The sequence below is a fragment of the Heteronotia binoei genome, chromosome 21 (genome assembly GCF_032191835.1).
Source record: "Heteronotia binoei isolate CCM8104 ecotype False Entrance Well chromosome 21, APGP_CSIRO_Hbin_v1, whole genome shotgun sequence".
NCBI lineage: Eukaryota > Metazoa > Chordata > Lepidosauria > Squamata > Gekkonidae > Heteronotia > Heteronotia binoei.
Genome location: NC_083243.1, coordinates 146,969,576 through 146,985,353, shown reverse-complemented (window position 1 = coordinate 146,985,353; position 15,778 = coordinate 146,969,576). Strand labels below are relative to the sequence as shown.

Below are 15,778 nucleotides of genomic sequence, written 5' to 3'. Positions count from 1 at the left end.
GGAGGGTGGTGGCTGGTGATTACCCTGCCTGAGAGTCTGGCTGAAGAGGTGAGGATAGAGAAAGCATGTGTATGCCTGGAAGAGGCATCCAGAGGTAGAACCCTTACCCTGTCATTGCCCCACTTCCTTATTTGCCTTCCTTCTCTTTGAAATCTGATCTCCAGGTGGCAGTCAAGGGAGTGAAGGTGACACACGCTGGAAAAGCAAGCCTACTAGGCATGGTGTGGGGGGTGGCATGCTGTACCTTTCCTCTCCACAAAGCAAAGTGGGGAGTATTTCTTGGCAGCCTTTCCAAGATGCTGCTCAGCGAGCAACTTTCCTCCTGGCTTGACAGTGAGATCCATGCCAAAGGGCTCCAGCTGCCTCTCCTGAATCATAGAATCATAGATTTAGAAGGGAACTCTAGGGTCATCTAGTCCAACCCCTGCACAATGCAGGAAACTCACAAACACCTCCCCCTATATTCACAGGATCTTCATTGCTGTCAGATGGCCATTTATTTTAGCCTCTGTTTAAAAACCTCAAGGCAGGAGAGCCCACCACCTCCCGAGGAAACCTGTTCCACTGAGGAATCGCTCTAACTGTCAGGAAGTTCTTCCTAATGTTGAGCCGGAACTCTTTTGATTTAATTTCAACCCATTGGTTCTGGTCCTACCTTCAGGGTTCTGGTCCTACCTTTCGGGGCCACAGAAAACAATTCCACACCATCCTCTATATGACAGCCCTTCAAGTACTTGAAAATGGTGATCATATCACCTCTTAGGCGCCTCCTCTCCAGGCTAAACATCCCCAGCTCCTTCAACCTTTCCTCATAGGGCTTGGTCTCCAGACCTATCACCATCTTCGTCGCCAGCCCATCCATCTCTCATCCCACCAGCCCAGGGGGCTATGCTGCACTCACCCTGGGATCACTTGCTGGTGGCCTCATGAGTACAATCAAGCATCAGATTACCTGCAGAGTGCTGGTGCTTGGCCTGCTTCCTCTCGCAGCAACAGGTTAACTGCTGTGGCTCAGGCCTTGGGAGGGCCAGGGCTTTTTTTGTAGCAGAAACTCCTTTGCATATTAGGCTACACACCCCTGTTGTAGTCAATCCTCCAAGAGCTTACAGCAGGGATGTCAAACATGCAGTCTGGGGGCCAAATCAGGCTCCCGGGGGGCTCCTTCAGGCCCCCAAGCAACTGCCTCTTGTCTGTTTCCTTCTCCCTCCCTCTTGCTTCCTTCTGCATCTCAGCTTGCTTTGCAAGGCTTGCTCAGTTGCACAGGAGCTACAGAGCAAAACCTCTGTTTTCTCCATTGGTTGAGGCTCCTCCCCCTTCTGGTCCCCTGAGGAGGAAGGTAAAGAGCCAGAGCTTTCTTTGCCCAGTTCCCTGGATCCCACAGGAGAAATACAAAGACCAACAAGTGCTAATGTTTTAATCGTGTTTTATTTTAAGTTATTTAAAAAGCTTATATCTCTGCAACCTTATATTAAATAGGTACACACATGGCCTGGCCTGACACAGCCCAGCCTGATAAGGTCTCATTTATGTCAGATCCGGCCTACATAACAAATGAGTTTGACACCCCTGGCACAGGACTCTTGGTACAGGGCCTACTGTAAGCTCCAGGAGGATTGGCTACATGGGGGGTGGGGAGGTGGCCTAATATGCAAAGGAGTTTTTTCTACAAGAAAAAAGCCCTGGGGAGGGCCATTATAAAGCCCTGCTACTTTCTCCCTCACTTTCTTTGGATGCTGCCCTTGGTGTGGGTCTCCCTTTATGGCCCCTTTCCTATGATGCCCCAATGGAGGGGGAGGAGTAATTTAATCAATTTAAATTACTCCTCCCCCGAAATTTAAATGCCCTCCAACATTTGAAATCCTGGCTACAGGGCTGCAGCAGTCTGATCATAGCAAAATGGTTTTCTAGTGGAATTATGGCTATAGTTCCAGGGGAAAATGCTGGACAGCTGCTGAAGCCTTGGGAAAGCTTGCTACTAGGCTGCAACAGCAGCAGTTGCAGCAGCCCACCATCTCTGGTTGCTTCCACATGAAGGTTTCATTCTGCACTCCCCTGCAAAATATGGGGTGGGGAAGGGTTGGGCTTCCACTGGACATATTTGCACAATTGTCCACCTTCTAGATTTTCCATGGCACCGTTTAGTTATTTCTCAAACCTGCTTTGGTACAATCATTTTGTACCATTTTTGGTACAAATCAAAGCAGGTTTGGTGGCAGCGTGGAATGGGAAGGAGTGGATTTATGCACCTCCCCACCCACATCCAGCACCATTTCCTACCTATTTTCCCTTGCACTTGCCCACCTTGTCCCATTGGTGGGCTTTTTGACTTTAAAAAAATCAGTAACAGGTATATCAGTATAGTGTTTTTATAGTTAAAACACTATAACACTATACATATTATTGGTTTTTTAAAAACACAGCAAAACTCCACATTGGTGGAGTTAGCCTGAAAGCACAGAGCAGTGCAATAGTGCTTGCAGCTGTAATGAGAGCAAAACAGGGAATCATCGCTGGGTGGGATCATTCTTTATCTTTGGTCCATGTCAGAAGAACTGGGCCTGTCCACTCCTCCTTCCTCCCTTGACATGCACAACATCCTCCATTAGGTAGTGAGACAATAGGCAACAGTGGCTGTGGCATGATATTGGATACAGATTCCACTAGGGATGTCAGCCTCTAAGTGGTGGCTGGAGATCTCCTGGGATCACAACTGATCTCCAGGTGACAGAGATCAGTGTAAGTGGAAAACATGGCTACTTTGGAAGGTAGACTCTGTGGCATTATACCTCACTGAAGTCCCTCCCCTTCACAAACCCTGTCCACCTTCAAGCTTCACCCCCTAAATCTCCAGGTGCTTTCCAACTCGGAGCTGAGAATATTAGATTCCACACCTGCAAGCATTTATGGCAAGTAACCACTCCCATAGTTTCTGATGCAGTTCTTTGAGCGCACATACTAGTATTTTGCATAGAAGTCAGATATCTATAACAGACTGCTCACATTACTTGAAAAGTATTACATAAATGAAATGTACCAATTCAGGAAGTTTTTTGCTTCTTACAGTGAGAAACTGACAGTGGAGGCAAGAACAAGGCTTGAGTCCAATAGCACCATTAAGACCAATAAAGTTTAGTTCTGGGTATAAGCTTTTGTGTGCATACACACTTCTTCAGATACTTCTTCAATGGAGGAAAGAGTTAATGTTTCTCATTTCCCTGCCATCTTGATAAAGCAATTCTGACTTTATTAAAAATAACTTAAAATAACGACAAAAAGTTATTTAAATATCTAACATGTAGTTGAGCCATGAGAACCAGGCCTTGGCCAGGTACCAGTTGTCAACTGACATCCTTAAAAGCCAGGATTTATTCCAGAAATCTACCATTGCTGTCCCCTCCTCTAACATAACGGTTGTCACTGTGGTGGCCATGTTTGCCATCGAACCCTCTAATACCTTTCTCGGTGCCCACCAAGTGCTTTTAGAGAGTGGGTGAGGTTAAGTGGGGCTCTTGCTCTGCAAAGTCTCTGATAAGCCACTGGATATCTGATTGGCTATGCAGCGGAAAATAATGTCATTTCAGCAGCCACCACCGCCACTGTTTTTTATTCTTCTTCATTCCCACTGTATTTTTTAAAATTACCCCTCTTCAGTCCCGGCACTTTGGTTTCACAGTGTGGCTCCACCCCGTGGCAGCCATTTTGTGGCTGTGCTCAACACCCTGTGTCAGAATTCCAAAGGTGCCTACAACTCAAAAAAGCCTGAGGACTCCCTGCTCTAATACAAAATATCTACAGGATGAACAAAGAAAGCACTCTCAGAAGAGCTGAAAAGTGCTTTCTCGCCTTGTATCCCTGTTTTGCAAATTCCCAGGCTGAGCTCTGCTTTGAAAACACGTCTTTGTCCCAGGACTGTGTCCTCTCACTTTAGAAGTTAAGCATTACCACATGGAGAATGAATGGGGGTTGGGGAGAGAGGGTCAAGTTCAAATAGTCTTGTCCAGGGGCCAAATCAATCCAAAGCCATAAATAAATATGAACGTTGTGACGCCTTAATGATTTCATGCAATACTGTGGCACAGCAAACCCGCTAGTCTTTAAGGCTCCACCAGGCACTTGGTTTTGTTGAGACCAACACTGATACAAGTATAAATAACAACTTTTGTTGAGCCACTCTCTTGGTGGAGTTTGGTACACGCCCACCACGAACCTTCTGTCACAGGAAAAACCAGTTCGTCCTTGTAACAGACATAAACACTCCCCCTGCTGCCTCTCAGGTGCTTATTTTAAAGGAGTTTGGGGCACTGCTCCTCCCGCCCTTCCTCTATTCTCATTTCAGGCCGAGCCCCCCACCGTCCATTCTCGCCCGCAGGAGCCCAGTGGCGACAGCCCCACCTTTTGCTAAGAGGCGAGCCTGGGCGGCCAGGGCATGCAGGCAGAAGCTAGAGGGAGGGAGCGAACGTGCGCGGTGTATGAATCATTCATAACTACGCTGACCGGCGGGAGGGCTGCGAAGATCGGCCGCCTGGGCAGGCCAGCGATTGAGGAACAGGTTCCAGAGCGGACCGCCTGTGTCAGCGCAGCGTAGTGACAGCTCCGGGCCGCTGCTGAGGCAACGGCGTCGCTTTCGCTCTGTTGTATACAACAAGCCGAGCTGACCCTGATTGGCTGAGGCGCGGGGCTGAGAAAGATAACAGCGAAGAAACTGGCTTTAAGGGCAACAGCAGCGGCGCTTTCCTCCTCGTTTGGCCGGAGCTACTTCGCGTGCCACCTTCAAGCCATCTTCCCAGCCTCCCACACCGCTGCAGCTTGCAGGGCCAGCGGCGGGGAGCGCCTCCGGCTCCCTCCTCCCTTCATGCTGCTGCGTGACCCTCCCAGGGAAGATGCCTCCGCCACCACCGCCGTTAGTAGCATTGTTTGGATAACCCCTCCCCATGTTCTTGCCGCTGCCGTCGCCGTTTCTCAGGCCGGATAGAGGATGTTGCCCTGGTCGGAGGGGGGCTGTGACCGGGGGCTCAGCAGCGGCTTCCTTTCCTCTCACTCTGGCCATTGGGGCTCCCCCTGCCGCAGCTGCTAGTTCCTTGGGCCAGCGATGACTTCAAAGCACCAGGCGGACTGGATCCCTTACAGGTATGCCAAGAGGCGCCAGGTTGAGCTCCATTGTGGTTTCCAGTGGGGCAAATAAGGCTAAGTAGAAGGTGGTGCTGACGATGCAAGGTGCGTACTTGATTTTAAAGTATGTGATTGCATACTTTATTTTTTGAGCATAAAATGAAAATTATGTTCAATTTGTGGCGAGAAAAGTATAACAGTTTCTTAGAAGAAAGACAGGAGTTTTTGGAAGAAGGCTCATGAGCGAGATAGAAAGAGACTTACAGTCATTTAAGTTTTACTGATTTGGACTTGCTGCAGGGTTTAACAATCCTAAACAGGTTTACTCAGAAGAATCCTACTCCAGCCTAATCAATGGGGTTTACTCCTAGGAAAATGTTCTTTGGATTGAACTGTTAATGTTGCATTTTAAAGCTGTAATCCTTTAAAGCATGCACAATTTTAAAAAGTCAAGACTGAGCTGCCTGAAGGCAAATGTGCACTCTGGTCCCAGCTTTGGTGACTGTGAAGAACATTATTGGGTCTGAAGCACAGTCGTCTGGATCACTTGTTCTTTATGACTGAGGGGGAAGTTTCCCATAAATCATTCAAATCCTATGGTGGGTTTATTTTCATCCTGTTATTGCCCCAGTTTCTCTGGAGTTCTTAAAAGTGGAATGAATGTATGCTGGGGCAGGATGGGGTCTGAAAACTTTCCCATTATCCACTGATGGTACCATTTTGTCTTCAGTCTGGACATATTGCTGTTATATAGTTAATTCCTTGTGCTGTTTTCACATCCCCAATAGTGTGACAGCTGTTCTTTATTTTTGTACTTTGTCCAGTTTGTAGGCTTATCTGGTACATGTTAAGCATTTGCAGCTGTTGGGAAGAAAGCATTTTAGGGGGCAGTCTCGAGGTGAATGTAAGATTCTTGATCTTTGTTTCCAGTGAGATGTAGGTGCCAACTGCTACTCTCCACCTGTTACTTAGTACTGCTCTACAGGGATGTTTCATACAAAATTAATTACTACACTCGGGTCACTTCTGTACAGGAAATTGCACAAAGCCTGTGTACAACATGTTACAAGAGATGAATGCATCTATGTCTATTACAGCTTTCCACTGTGTGAATAGAAAGTAAATTTAGCAGTGGCTTCTTGCCAAGTGTACTCATAATAAAATTACAAGTGCGTATCCATCATATGTGATAAATTGTACAGTTTTCAGAGGAAAAATGAAGTGACTTTAGCATTGAAATTAGTCTTGATGAAGCATTCCTGGGAAGATACTGCTACACGTATCTGAATTCCAGAGAAAAATTTGACTCCTTAGGCTGTCATTGCAAACAACCGATAGCAAGGATCAATTTTATTTTCTGTTAAGTGGCTTTTATTGAATGAGGAGACCTTGACTTTAAAAAATAAAAATAAGATAGGTGGAGAATTAGAATGCTTTGCTCAAAGATAAGAAGCTGAACTTTTACTTCCTCTGATTTTTTAAGCATTCAATTTTTTGTAACTGAGATCTTTGTGAACAAATTGCTTTGGAGAAGGATGCTATAAACCATTGCATAAGGCACCTCAAATCCCTCCCTTGCCCTAACTCTCCTCTACCCATCATTCCTAATAGAATAGACACGTTGTGGACCATGCAGCAGCTTGGCAATCAATGTTAACTGCTCTCCCAGATCCTGCTGCTGCTGCTTAGCTGCTATGGAGAAAGCAGGGATTGCCATGGCAGCACCGATTGCTGTTGTCTGTCATTGGCTCCTTGGTTGCCATAAGCTACCGAAGCCTCTGCTACTTCTCTTTGTGGTGAAATGTGTACGTCAAAAATGTTGGGGGCAGAGCTTGTCAATCTGAGCTGGATCCTCTTGTGCATCTCTGCTTACCTATGAAGTAGAGCAAGTAATAAGATGACATAAGATAGATTGCATTGTAAATGCAGGGCAGTTTTGGTGGAGGAGGAATACATTGAGGCACAGTAGAACCTTGTTTATGCTAAGAATCCAGTGATAGTTAGAATGTGTAAAAGTTTGGGAGTACAGTCTATGATTGATACAGAATTGTGTTGACTGATCAAATTTTAGAAAGCTGTGTATAATTTCCCCTTTGTCTCAATTTAGAAAACTGTGATTTATTTTCAAATTAGATTTTAAAAAGTATTAGAACACTTTGGTTACAGAGAAATCATATTTTTATGTTAAAAGCTCTTTTTGTTAGCATGTTTATCAGTTAATAAAGTTCCTATGAGATAGACCTTCGCAGAAGATGTACCTCTCTAAATGATATATTTATTTTATTATATATATATATATATATATATATATATATATATATATATATATATATATATATACACACACACTTATATTTTGGCCTTACACAGTGTTAGATTTTAAATTTTAAACAATTACTATCTAAGTTTTAATATTTTGGTAACAACAATGGTAACAACAGAAATGCAATACTAGAAACAAAAGGGTTAATTCTTGAAAGCACAGTTTGCAGGAGGCTACCTTTACTTATTTGCAGGATGTTGATAGAGAGGCAGACAAGCAGACCACAGCTAATTAAGAGATAATTAAAGTGAATTAAGCATTCATTTAAAAAAAATATCTGTAAGTCCTTTTTAGTGGAAATATCCCTTTATGGGGGAAAAGTCATTTTGGAGTTGCTTGCCCTATTTATATTAGTTTTTATAAACGGATAATTTTGAGTTGGGTCATATAACTTTTCTTATATGATGAATAGGCTTTGCCATGACAGAAAGAGAATATTACTTTTGAATGTGCTCTATGGGATCTTGGGTGAATGCTACCCTGTGATATTTATCTATTTAAAATGGTTGTTTTTGGCATTTTCTACAGGCCTATGCATGTTTTCAAAAAGTTTTCAGTGCTGAATCATAACTTTAAAATAATCTTTGTTTTATATAGTATTTGAATAATATCTGTTTGCACAGCATCTTAGAGAAAACTCTTTTCTTCTGCTATTGCGGTATTTTATGTGCAACTTTGAACACATGAAGCTGCCTTATCCTGAATCAGACCCTTGGTCCATCAAGTTCAGTATTGTCTACTTAGACTCTAGGATCTCAGGCTGATGTCTTTCACATAACCTACTGCCTGAGCCTTTTAAAACTAGTAATGCCAGGGATTCAACCTGGGACCTTTTGCATGCTAAGCAGATGCTCTATCACTGAGACATGGCCCCACAGCCCGTCCCCCTTAGAGCCATTTCAGTGTGTCTTCCACAGAGAGAGGATGGGTTCCATATGCAAGGTGGAGAAACTGATTGCCAGTAAGAATAAGCAATATATAATGAAAGCAGATATTATAACATGCTGCTATGGACTGCACTTTTTAAAACCTTCAAAGTGCTGTACAAATTGAGTAAAGGACTGCGAAGGGTTAATTTTTCATAGAAACAGACAGCCTTGAGTGACAGAGTCCTCCAAGCAATCTGATCAGTTAGCATCAGCTGGGTAGAGAAAAACTTGGGAGCTGCATGCTCAGGAGACAGATTTCTGCATTGACTGATTTTAGCCTTAGCTGACAGTTTCAGCCCTGACTGAGAGCAGTTTAGCACAGGAGAAATGGGGGGAAAGTTGGCAAATAAGTTTCGGAAGTAGGCAAAGACTCCCATTTGGGCCAAGGAAAGCGGATAGCTCTTCTAGAGAGATGAGAAAATTTCCTACCCAATCAAACAGGGAGTTAGCTCTGAAGAGTGCAGAGATCCCTGGTCTGGTGTGGTTAGAAACTGCCTGTAGAAACCTTAAGAGTCAGCTAAAAACTCAAGATGAGTACTAGTGTTTCAAGAGGAGGACTTTGGGTACTGGAAAGAGTGCACCAGTCTTCTAGAAACCGAAAGAATCAGAATACTCAAAGAAAGTGTGCTGGAGTGTTTGGAAGACATTGGAGTAAAAGCCTCTCAATGTAAAGATTTAAGTCACTGCGAAAATTTAAGAAACTATCACTAGCTTGAAACATTAGAACTAAAGTTTGTGCACGTACTGATTTTACCTCAGAGTTATCAATATTGAGTTACCTCAGAAATTTTACCCCTGATTCCACCTGACCTTCCCTTCTGTGTTGAATATTTTGTTAATTTGGAACATCTTAAGTGCCCTTAAAGTTAAAGGGGGCTCCCAATCCTTCCCTCAAGTTACCTGGCTGAACAGACAGTCAAAATATTATATAGTGACACAGTGGGACAGTCAGAGTTCTTAAGCAAAGAAGAAAACGTAACTAGGGCAGTTCAGTCAGTAAAGGGAAAGAAAAGCAGGGAAAGTCTTGCCTCTGAGGGAGGGAAATGGACAGGGCCATCATACATGCTTGGAGGGGAAGGGAAATGTAACTCTTCTTTTATAAGTCACCTTGAGAACCTTTCAAATTGAAAAGCTACTAACTACTGTGTAAAATAAATAACTGTTTATGATGGTCTGAGGTGTATAATGCTGCTATGGTACAGATCTGGTCAATGCCTGGTTGAAAGACTGCTGTGGAATTCTATTTGTGCTACTTTAAATTTTTCCTAGAGGACAAATCAATATTCATGTAAACTGTTAAAATTTACTATAGAATGTCTAAGAACACAGTATCATCACTGACTTGAACTTTTGGACTGTGCACTACTTTGTCACAAATCAAAGAATTCCCATCTTTTCTTGTTTTGTAATTCTGAAGATGTGTTGTAAAATGATAATAATGGTGGTGGGGAAGGGAATAACAGCTAGGTAACTACTCTGGCAACTTGTCCACTGATGCTAAGATTTTGTAGATAGTGTTTAGTTATAAGGCAAATATGACAATGTTTCATCTTTATTTTCTCTTGAAAGTGGATCTTCTGTCTTCTCTGTGTTGTTCACATCAAAGGAATTGAGCCTTAATGATGGTTGTTTTCTCGTCTCCCTTTGATACCTGCCTTTCTGTATTTAAAACATATGTGCTTTGTTATTTTGCACATGAGGAAGAAAAAACTAGTCCAATTGCTTCTTCTGAGAGTTTAAGAATTATGCTAATTATAATTTCAATGCAACTTTTTCATGCAACATGAATTCTTTTCCCATTCCATTTGATTAAAAACTGAAATCTGAGAATATTTCACAACTGTAACTCAGAAGGTAGTGACTGGGATCCATGCGTCTTCATGCTCAGGAAAGTGCTGGTTGGGCTCCTAATACCTGAATTGCCTCTTTGATCTATGCTTCTTTGAGCCATGCAAACTCCTTTAATGTCCCGCCATTTAGTTGCATTGTTTTGAACAGCAGAAACCCTCCCCCCAAAAAACATAATGGTGTTTGGGGAGTCTGCTGAGGAAAAAAAGAGAAAGAAGGAAAGAAAGAAAGAAGGAAAGAAAGAAAGAAGGAAAGAAAGAAAGAAAGAAAGAAGAGTTAAATCCAGAGGCTAGCCTCTGAAGCTAAGCGGTTTTGGCCTTGGTTAGTATTTGGATAAGAGATGCTCCATTGGCAAAAACAGAAAGCAAGTTGTGGAAACAGCCTACGTTGATGAACTGTTTTCTTTGGTCATGCAGATGGCAGTGACCCACATGGAGGTGCTGTAGATTCTGAACTGCCCCTAAGACAATCCAGTCCTCAAAATAAAACACTTTGCAACCGAGATCCATGTTGAAAAAGGAATATCTAGCATGGCAGAAAGATTGCATTTAACAGCATCTCCTGCCATCATTTCATTTTTAGTGTTTATGTGACGGCTATTCATGCGTATGTTAATGTATATAAACTGAGATCTTCAAAGTTTAGGGGCTAGTACAAACTTAAGCGTAAATATCTGTATTCTTTGTACTTTGCACATCAGATTTGTTTTGACAAACATGCTTTGAATGAAATATCACTGTTGCAGTGCCAACTGTGGAGAACTCTTGCTACAAGAGTGTGGAAGAGATAATTCTCTCTTTGATACTGGAATGGTTCAACAGATGCAGGGGTTTTTTTAGTATTTGTACACATACAGAAAATTGCTTGTGAAGTATAACACTAAAGATAGTGCTATTTTTTTTAACAGCAGCAGAAATGTAAACTCAGCATCTTCTGAGCATGTGTGCTGAGAATGTGGAAAAGTTATATAGTTGCCTTACGAATTCTCAGCAAGCCCTGTTCAATCTGATTAGCAACATCCAACACACTTCACAGTAGCAGATAGTGGTGTGTGAAGCAGCATGCATGTGGAGTACAGAAACGTCTTGTGAAGTATGGGAAGAGAGTAGATAATGCAAAGTTTAAATGACTTAAGACCGGGTGTCAATGCAGCTTGGGGCTGAATCAGGCCCCTGGAGGGCTCCTATCAGGCCCCTGAGCAACTCACTGTCATCTGCTTCCTTTTCCCTCTCTCTTGCTTCCTTCTGCATAACAGCTTGCTTTGCAAGGCTTGTTCAATCACACAGAACCTATAGAGCAAAGCCTTTATTTTCTCCATTGGCTGAGGCTCCTCCCTTAGGGAGGAAAGGGGGGGAGGTAGAGCTTGCTTTGCCAGACTCTCTCAATCACATAGCAGAGCTACTGAGCCAAGCCTCTCTTCCTTCTTTTGGCTGAGGCGCCATCCCCTGAGAAAGGAAGGAAAGAGCCAGAGTTTCTTTTGCCCAGTTCCCTAGATCCCATAGGAGAGATACAAAGGAAGCACCTTTGAGACCAACAAGTGCTAATGTTTTAATCATGTTTTATTTTAAGGATTTTTTTTTAAAAAAATCTTTAATTGTTTTTGTGTCCTTTATAAAGTTTATATCTTTGCTACCTGGAATTACGGTACATTTTATGACACACAAGACCTAGCCTGACAAGGTCTCACTTATGTTAGATCTGGCCCTCATAACAAATGAGGTTGGGACCTTGGCTTAAGGTATAGTACAGTGGTACCCAGTCTTTCTGCTGTTGTGACCCACAAGGCCAGGTTTACCTTGTTCAGTGACCCCCCCAATGGCTAGTCCAATTTTTTGGGGTGCCATAGGCAAACTATGATGTGGCACCAATCTTTTCCAGCATTCAATTTTTTATAGTGCCCAACCAGATGTTTCTGAGAAACCAACAAATATAATACAAACGGCGCACCTGCCCCATTGTGAACTCCAAACAAGTGAGAGTTCATCTCCCCCTCCTCTGCCAGCCTTCACCACCGCCTGTTACCTGCCCTGCTTATTTTGACAGCCAAGAGGAGCTGTCAAAACAGGGCAACCCAATGGGACATGTAGGTAGGAATCTAGGCAATGCATTCATAAACAAATCAGCTGTTTTACTACAGCCACAACTCTTGACTAAATATTATAGACTAAGAAAAGAAGCATAGAAAGGTTGCTAACCTACTTGAAATTTGAACAAAGCAAGAGTCAAGTACACCTTTAAGACAAACCAAGTTTTATTCAGAATGCAAGCTTTCATGTGCTTTCTAAGCACACTCCATCAGACGAGGGGATCAGGTATTGTGGGCTGAAATATATGCAGTTTGTTGATTAAGAGGGCAAACTGGCTGTGATCACATGGTGAAACAATGTGGTTAGGCCATTTGGTCTAGATAGCTATAAAGGTAATAAAGTTTCCTGCCAGTTGGTGTTTCTGCAAATCTAGGTAAATCACAAAAGGACATGTATTTCCTAGTTGTAGTCCACCTAATTTACTTATTAACATCAATCTATACATTATAAACATCATTCTAGTCTGCCATTAGAAAACACATACATTTTTAAGATGTACCAGCACTTTAAGAACACTAGCACTTTAAAACTTGTCCTCCAGTCAGTGAATTATCTGCTGTGGTGTGCTGCAGTGTCTTCCAGTTGATGACCCTGCCCATATACTATTGCTTATCTGGAGGTTTTTTAGAAATTGATTGTATTTGGACCTAATTGGATATTTTATCTGCTAAATGAATTGACATATAAATTTTGCCAATTAATTAAATAGATTGTGGGGGGAGAAGGTTTTTAAGTTAATTGGCTAGGATAAAACTATTAGTAGTAGGGATTCGTTTTTAGCCAGGTCGCAAAAATATTAGCTGATAGAGCACTAGGTTGAGTGGGTGGGAGGAGCAAGATATGTTAATATTTCTAGGACCCAGACTCGCGGCTCGCCACGCTCCTGGCCTGCCTCCACCCTCCCCTTCTCTGATTTCACCTCAGAGGCGGAGCGGGCGATGCCGCTGCGCTGCCGCCTTTTCTCCGTTTCACCGTAGCTGCTCCTCCGAGATGGGCTCAGGGTGAGCCCATCTCGGAGGAGCAGCTACGGTGAAGCGGAGAAGAGGCGGCAGCAGCGCAGCGGCGTCGCCCGCTCCGCTCCACCTCTGAGGTGAAATCAGAGAAGGGGAGAGTGGAGGGAACGAAGGCATTTAAAAAGTTGTGAGGTCCCTTTAATTGTGATGGACAGAACTCCCTTTGGAGTTCAATTGTGCTTGTCACACCCTTGCTCCTAGCTCCACCCCAGTGTCTCCTGGCTCCACCCCCAAAGTCCCCAGATATTTCTGGAACTGGACTTGGCAACCCTATCACACACTCATGTACATATAGAAGGGACAGCTCCTTTTACCTCCTCACGTGTCAAAAAGCCCTTAACAAATCTAGTACAATACATAATAACCCCTGGCACAATTATAATTCAATAAACAGTATTTTCAGATATTCCATAACATTAAAAATGATTTACATAAGGCTCATACAAGCACAAAAGATTCATAAACAGATTCATAGACATAGTACAATACAGCACAAGATTTCATAACTACAATATCACAATACATGCATACACCAAAAAATCTAAGACTGGTCTCAGTAACTGAAGTCCAAAAACTCTTGTGTAGCTACTCAGGTGGGTTCTCATCCAGTGCTACAATGGAAATAGCAACAAAATGACTTCAGCTGACAGGAGATCGATATAAATATCTGGCTTCAATGTCTTGATCTACAGCTGAGTGTTCTGTGGCACAATATCCTTTTAAGTTGTACTTCTTTTCCAAGAAGAAAAATTACTATATAAATGGAATGTCGCATTTACAGTCACAACTTGCTTCATTCACCAGCAGGCAAGAATGTTTTTTGACTTTCATTACTGAGAACAGTCTTGGATTTTTTGGTGTATGCATGTATTGTGATATTGTTGTTATAAAATCTTGTGCCTTATTGTGCTATGTGTGTGAATCTGTTTATGAATCTTTTGTGCTTTTATGAGCCTTATATAAATAGTTTTTAATGTTATGGAATTCTTGAAAATACTGTTTATTGAATTATAGTTGTGCCAGGGGTTATTATGTATTGTACTGGGTTCCTCTGGAGCCCCATATTGTTGGTTGTTACTTAACAAATCTAGGCCTTGAGTTCTGTAACATGATGTTTACCAGAACCTGCTTAGCCATTAGAGAGGTATTATCAGAGAATTGCTATGTTTTCACTTCTGGTTGTAAAACCAAGCCTTTCTGGCCAGATTAAATTTTTCCCAGTTTTGGTGTCCATAAACTGTCACGTCCTGTCTGCCCCTTCATTCTTTGCAGGTGTAATTCTGCTTAGCGTTTGTCCAGGTAGTTGTTCACTAATACATTTCTTACTCTGACTGACTCTTCTGCAAAGTGATTCATGCCATGTGTCATTCAATAAATATCTACTTTCTTTTCCTCATTCATTTTTCTTCTTTTGCATCTCCGTCTTCCATCATTCCTTGCCTCAGTAACTGCCGGTCTGGTTTCTTTTCCATTATTTTCTATTCTGCCCTCTACTTTACCCATGTACCATTATTTTAAATTCCTCTGAATAGTATCTGATCTAGTTTCAGTTTCAGGGGTTTGAATACAGTTTGTATCCTTCTCTCTCTGCCTTGTTCTCCTGTCTCTCCAGTCTTCCTTCCCCTAAAATTCTGAAACTAATTAATAAAGGACAGTGATTGAATTTATTTCTATACATTGCATTGTGCTATAGAAAAAGCTATTCCAGCTGCAAGCTGTTACAGCATCAAAGGAGGTGGTGCAGTGGCCTGTATAGAAAAGGTGTAAAATGAATGAATGAGCAGGGATGCCCCATGACTTTCTAGATACTCAAGTACATGCAAAACAAAAACAAAAAATCAAACCCAACCCCAAAGGCCCTTGCTCAATGGTATTTTATGTGCAGAAAGTCCCAAGTTCCAGCCCCAGCATTCCTAGTTGAAAATAACATATTTTGGTTAACGTCTTTGCCTGAGTTCTTATGAAACTTTTGCTGTCCAAGTAGACAGAAATGGAAGGACATTATTATTATAATTTATTATTTACTTGATTTATACCCCGCCCTCCTTGCCTAAGCAGGCTCAGGGCGGCTTACAGCATGATAGACCAGGGGCCAAACTTGTTTAATGTAAGAGCTACATAGAATAAACCTCAGATGTTTGAGAGCTGCAAGATCAGAGCATCAGATGTGTGAGAGCCAGAAGGCAGGCAGGCAGACAACTTTCAGCTGGCTTGGGTTAGAGAAGTGATTTAAAGAGACAAATGCCTTCTCCAAGCTGGCCAATGGGACAGTGGGGGATTCAAGAGCCACATAGAATCATAGAGTTGGAAAGGACCTCCAGGGTCATCTAGTCCAACCCTCTGCACAATGCAGGAAACTCACAAATACCTTCCCCTAAATTCACGGGATCTTTATTGCTGTCAGATGGCCATCTAGCCTCTGTTTAAAAACCTCCAAGGAAGGAGAGCCCACCACCTCCTGAGGAAGCC

At 42.6% G+C, this 15,778-nt stretch overlaps 1 protein-coding gene across 3 annotated transcripts in view; it reads left to right on the top strand.

The window, feature by feature from the left end:
• Positions 1–15,778, top strand: part of TUB (TUB bipartite transcription factor) — a 260,973-nt gene that overhangs the window by 112,748 nt on the left and 132,447 nt on the right. The window contains exon 1 of one of the 3 annotated variants that reach the window (XM_060262943.1): positions 4,738–5,127. The exons of the other annotated variants lie outside the window; for them this stretch is intronic. Within the exon in view, the coding sequence (XP_060118926.1) occupies positions 5,090–5,127 (38 nt within the window). The 5' untranslated portion in view covers positions 4,738–5,089. Of the gene's footprint in view, positions 1–4,737; positions 5,128–15,778 lie in introns of those variants that run through there. 3 annotated transcript variants of the gene reach the window in all.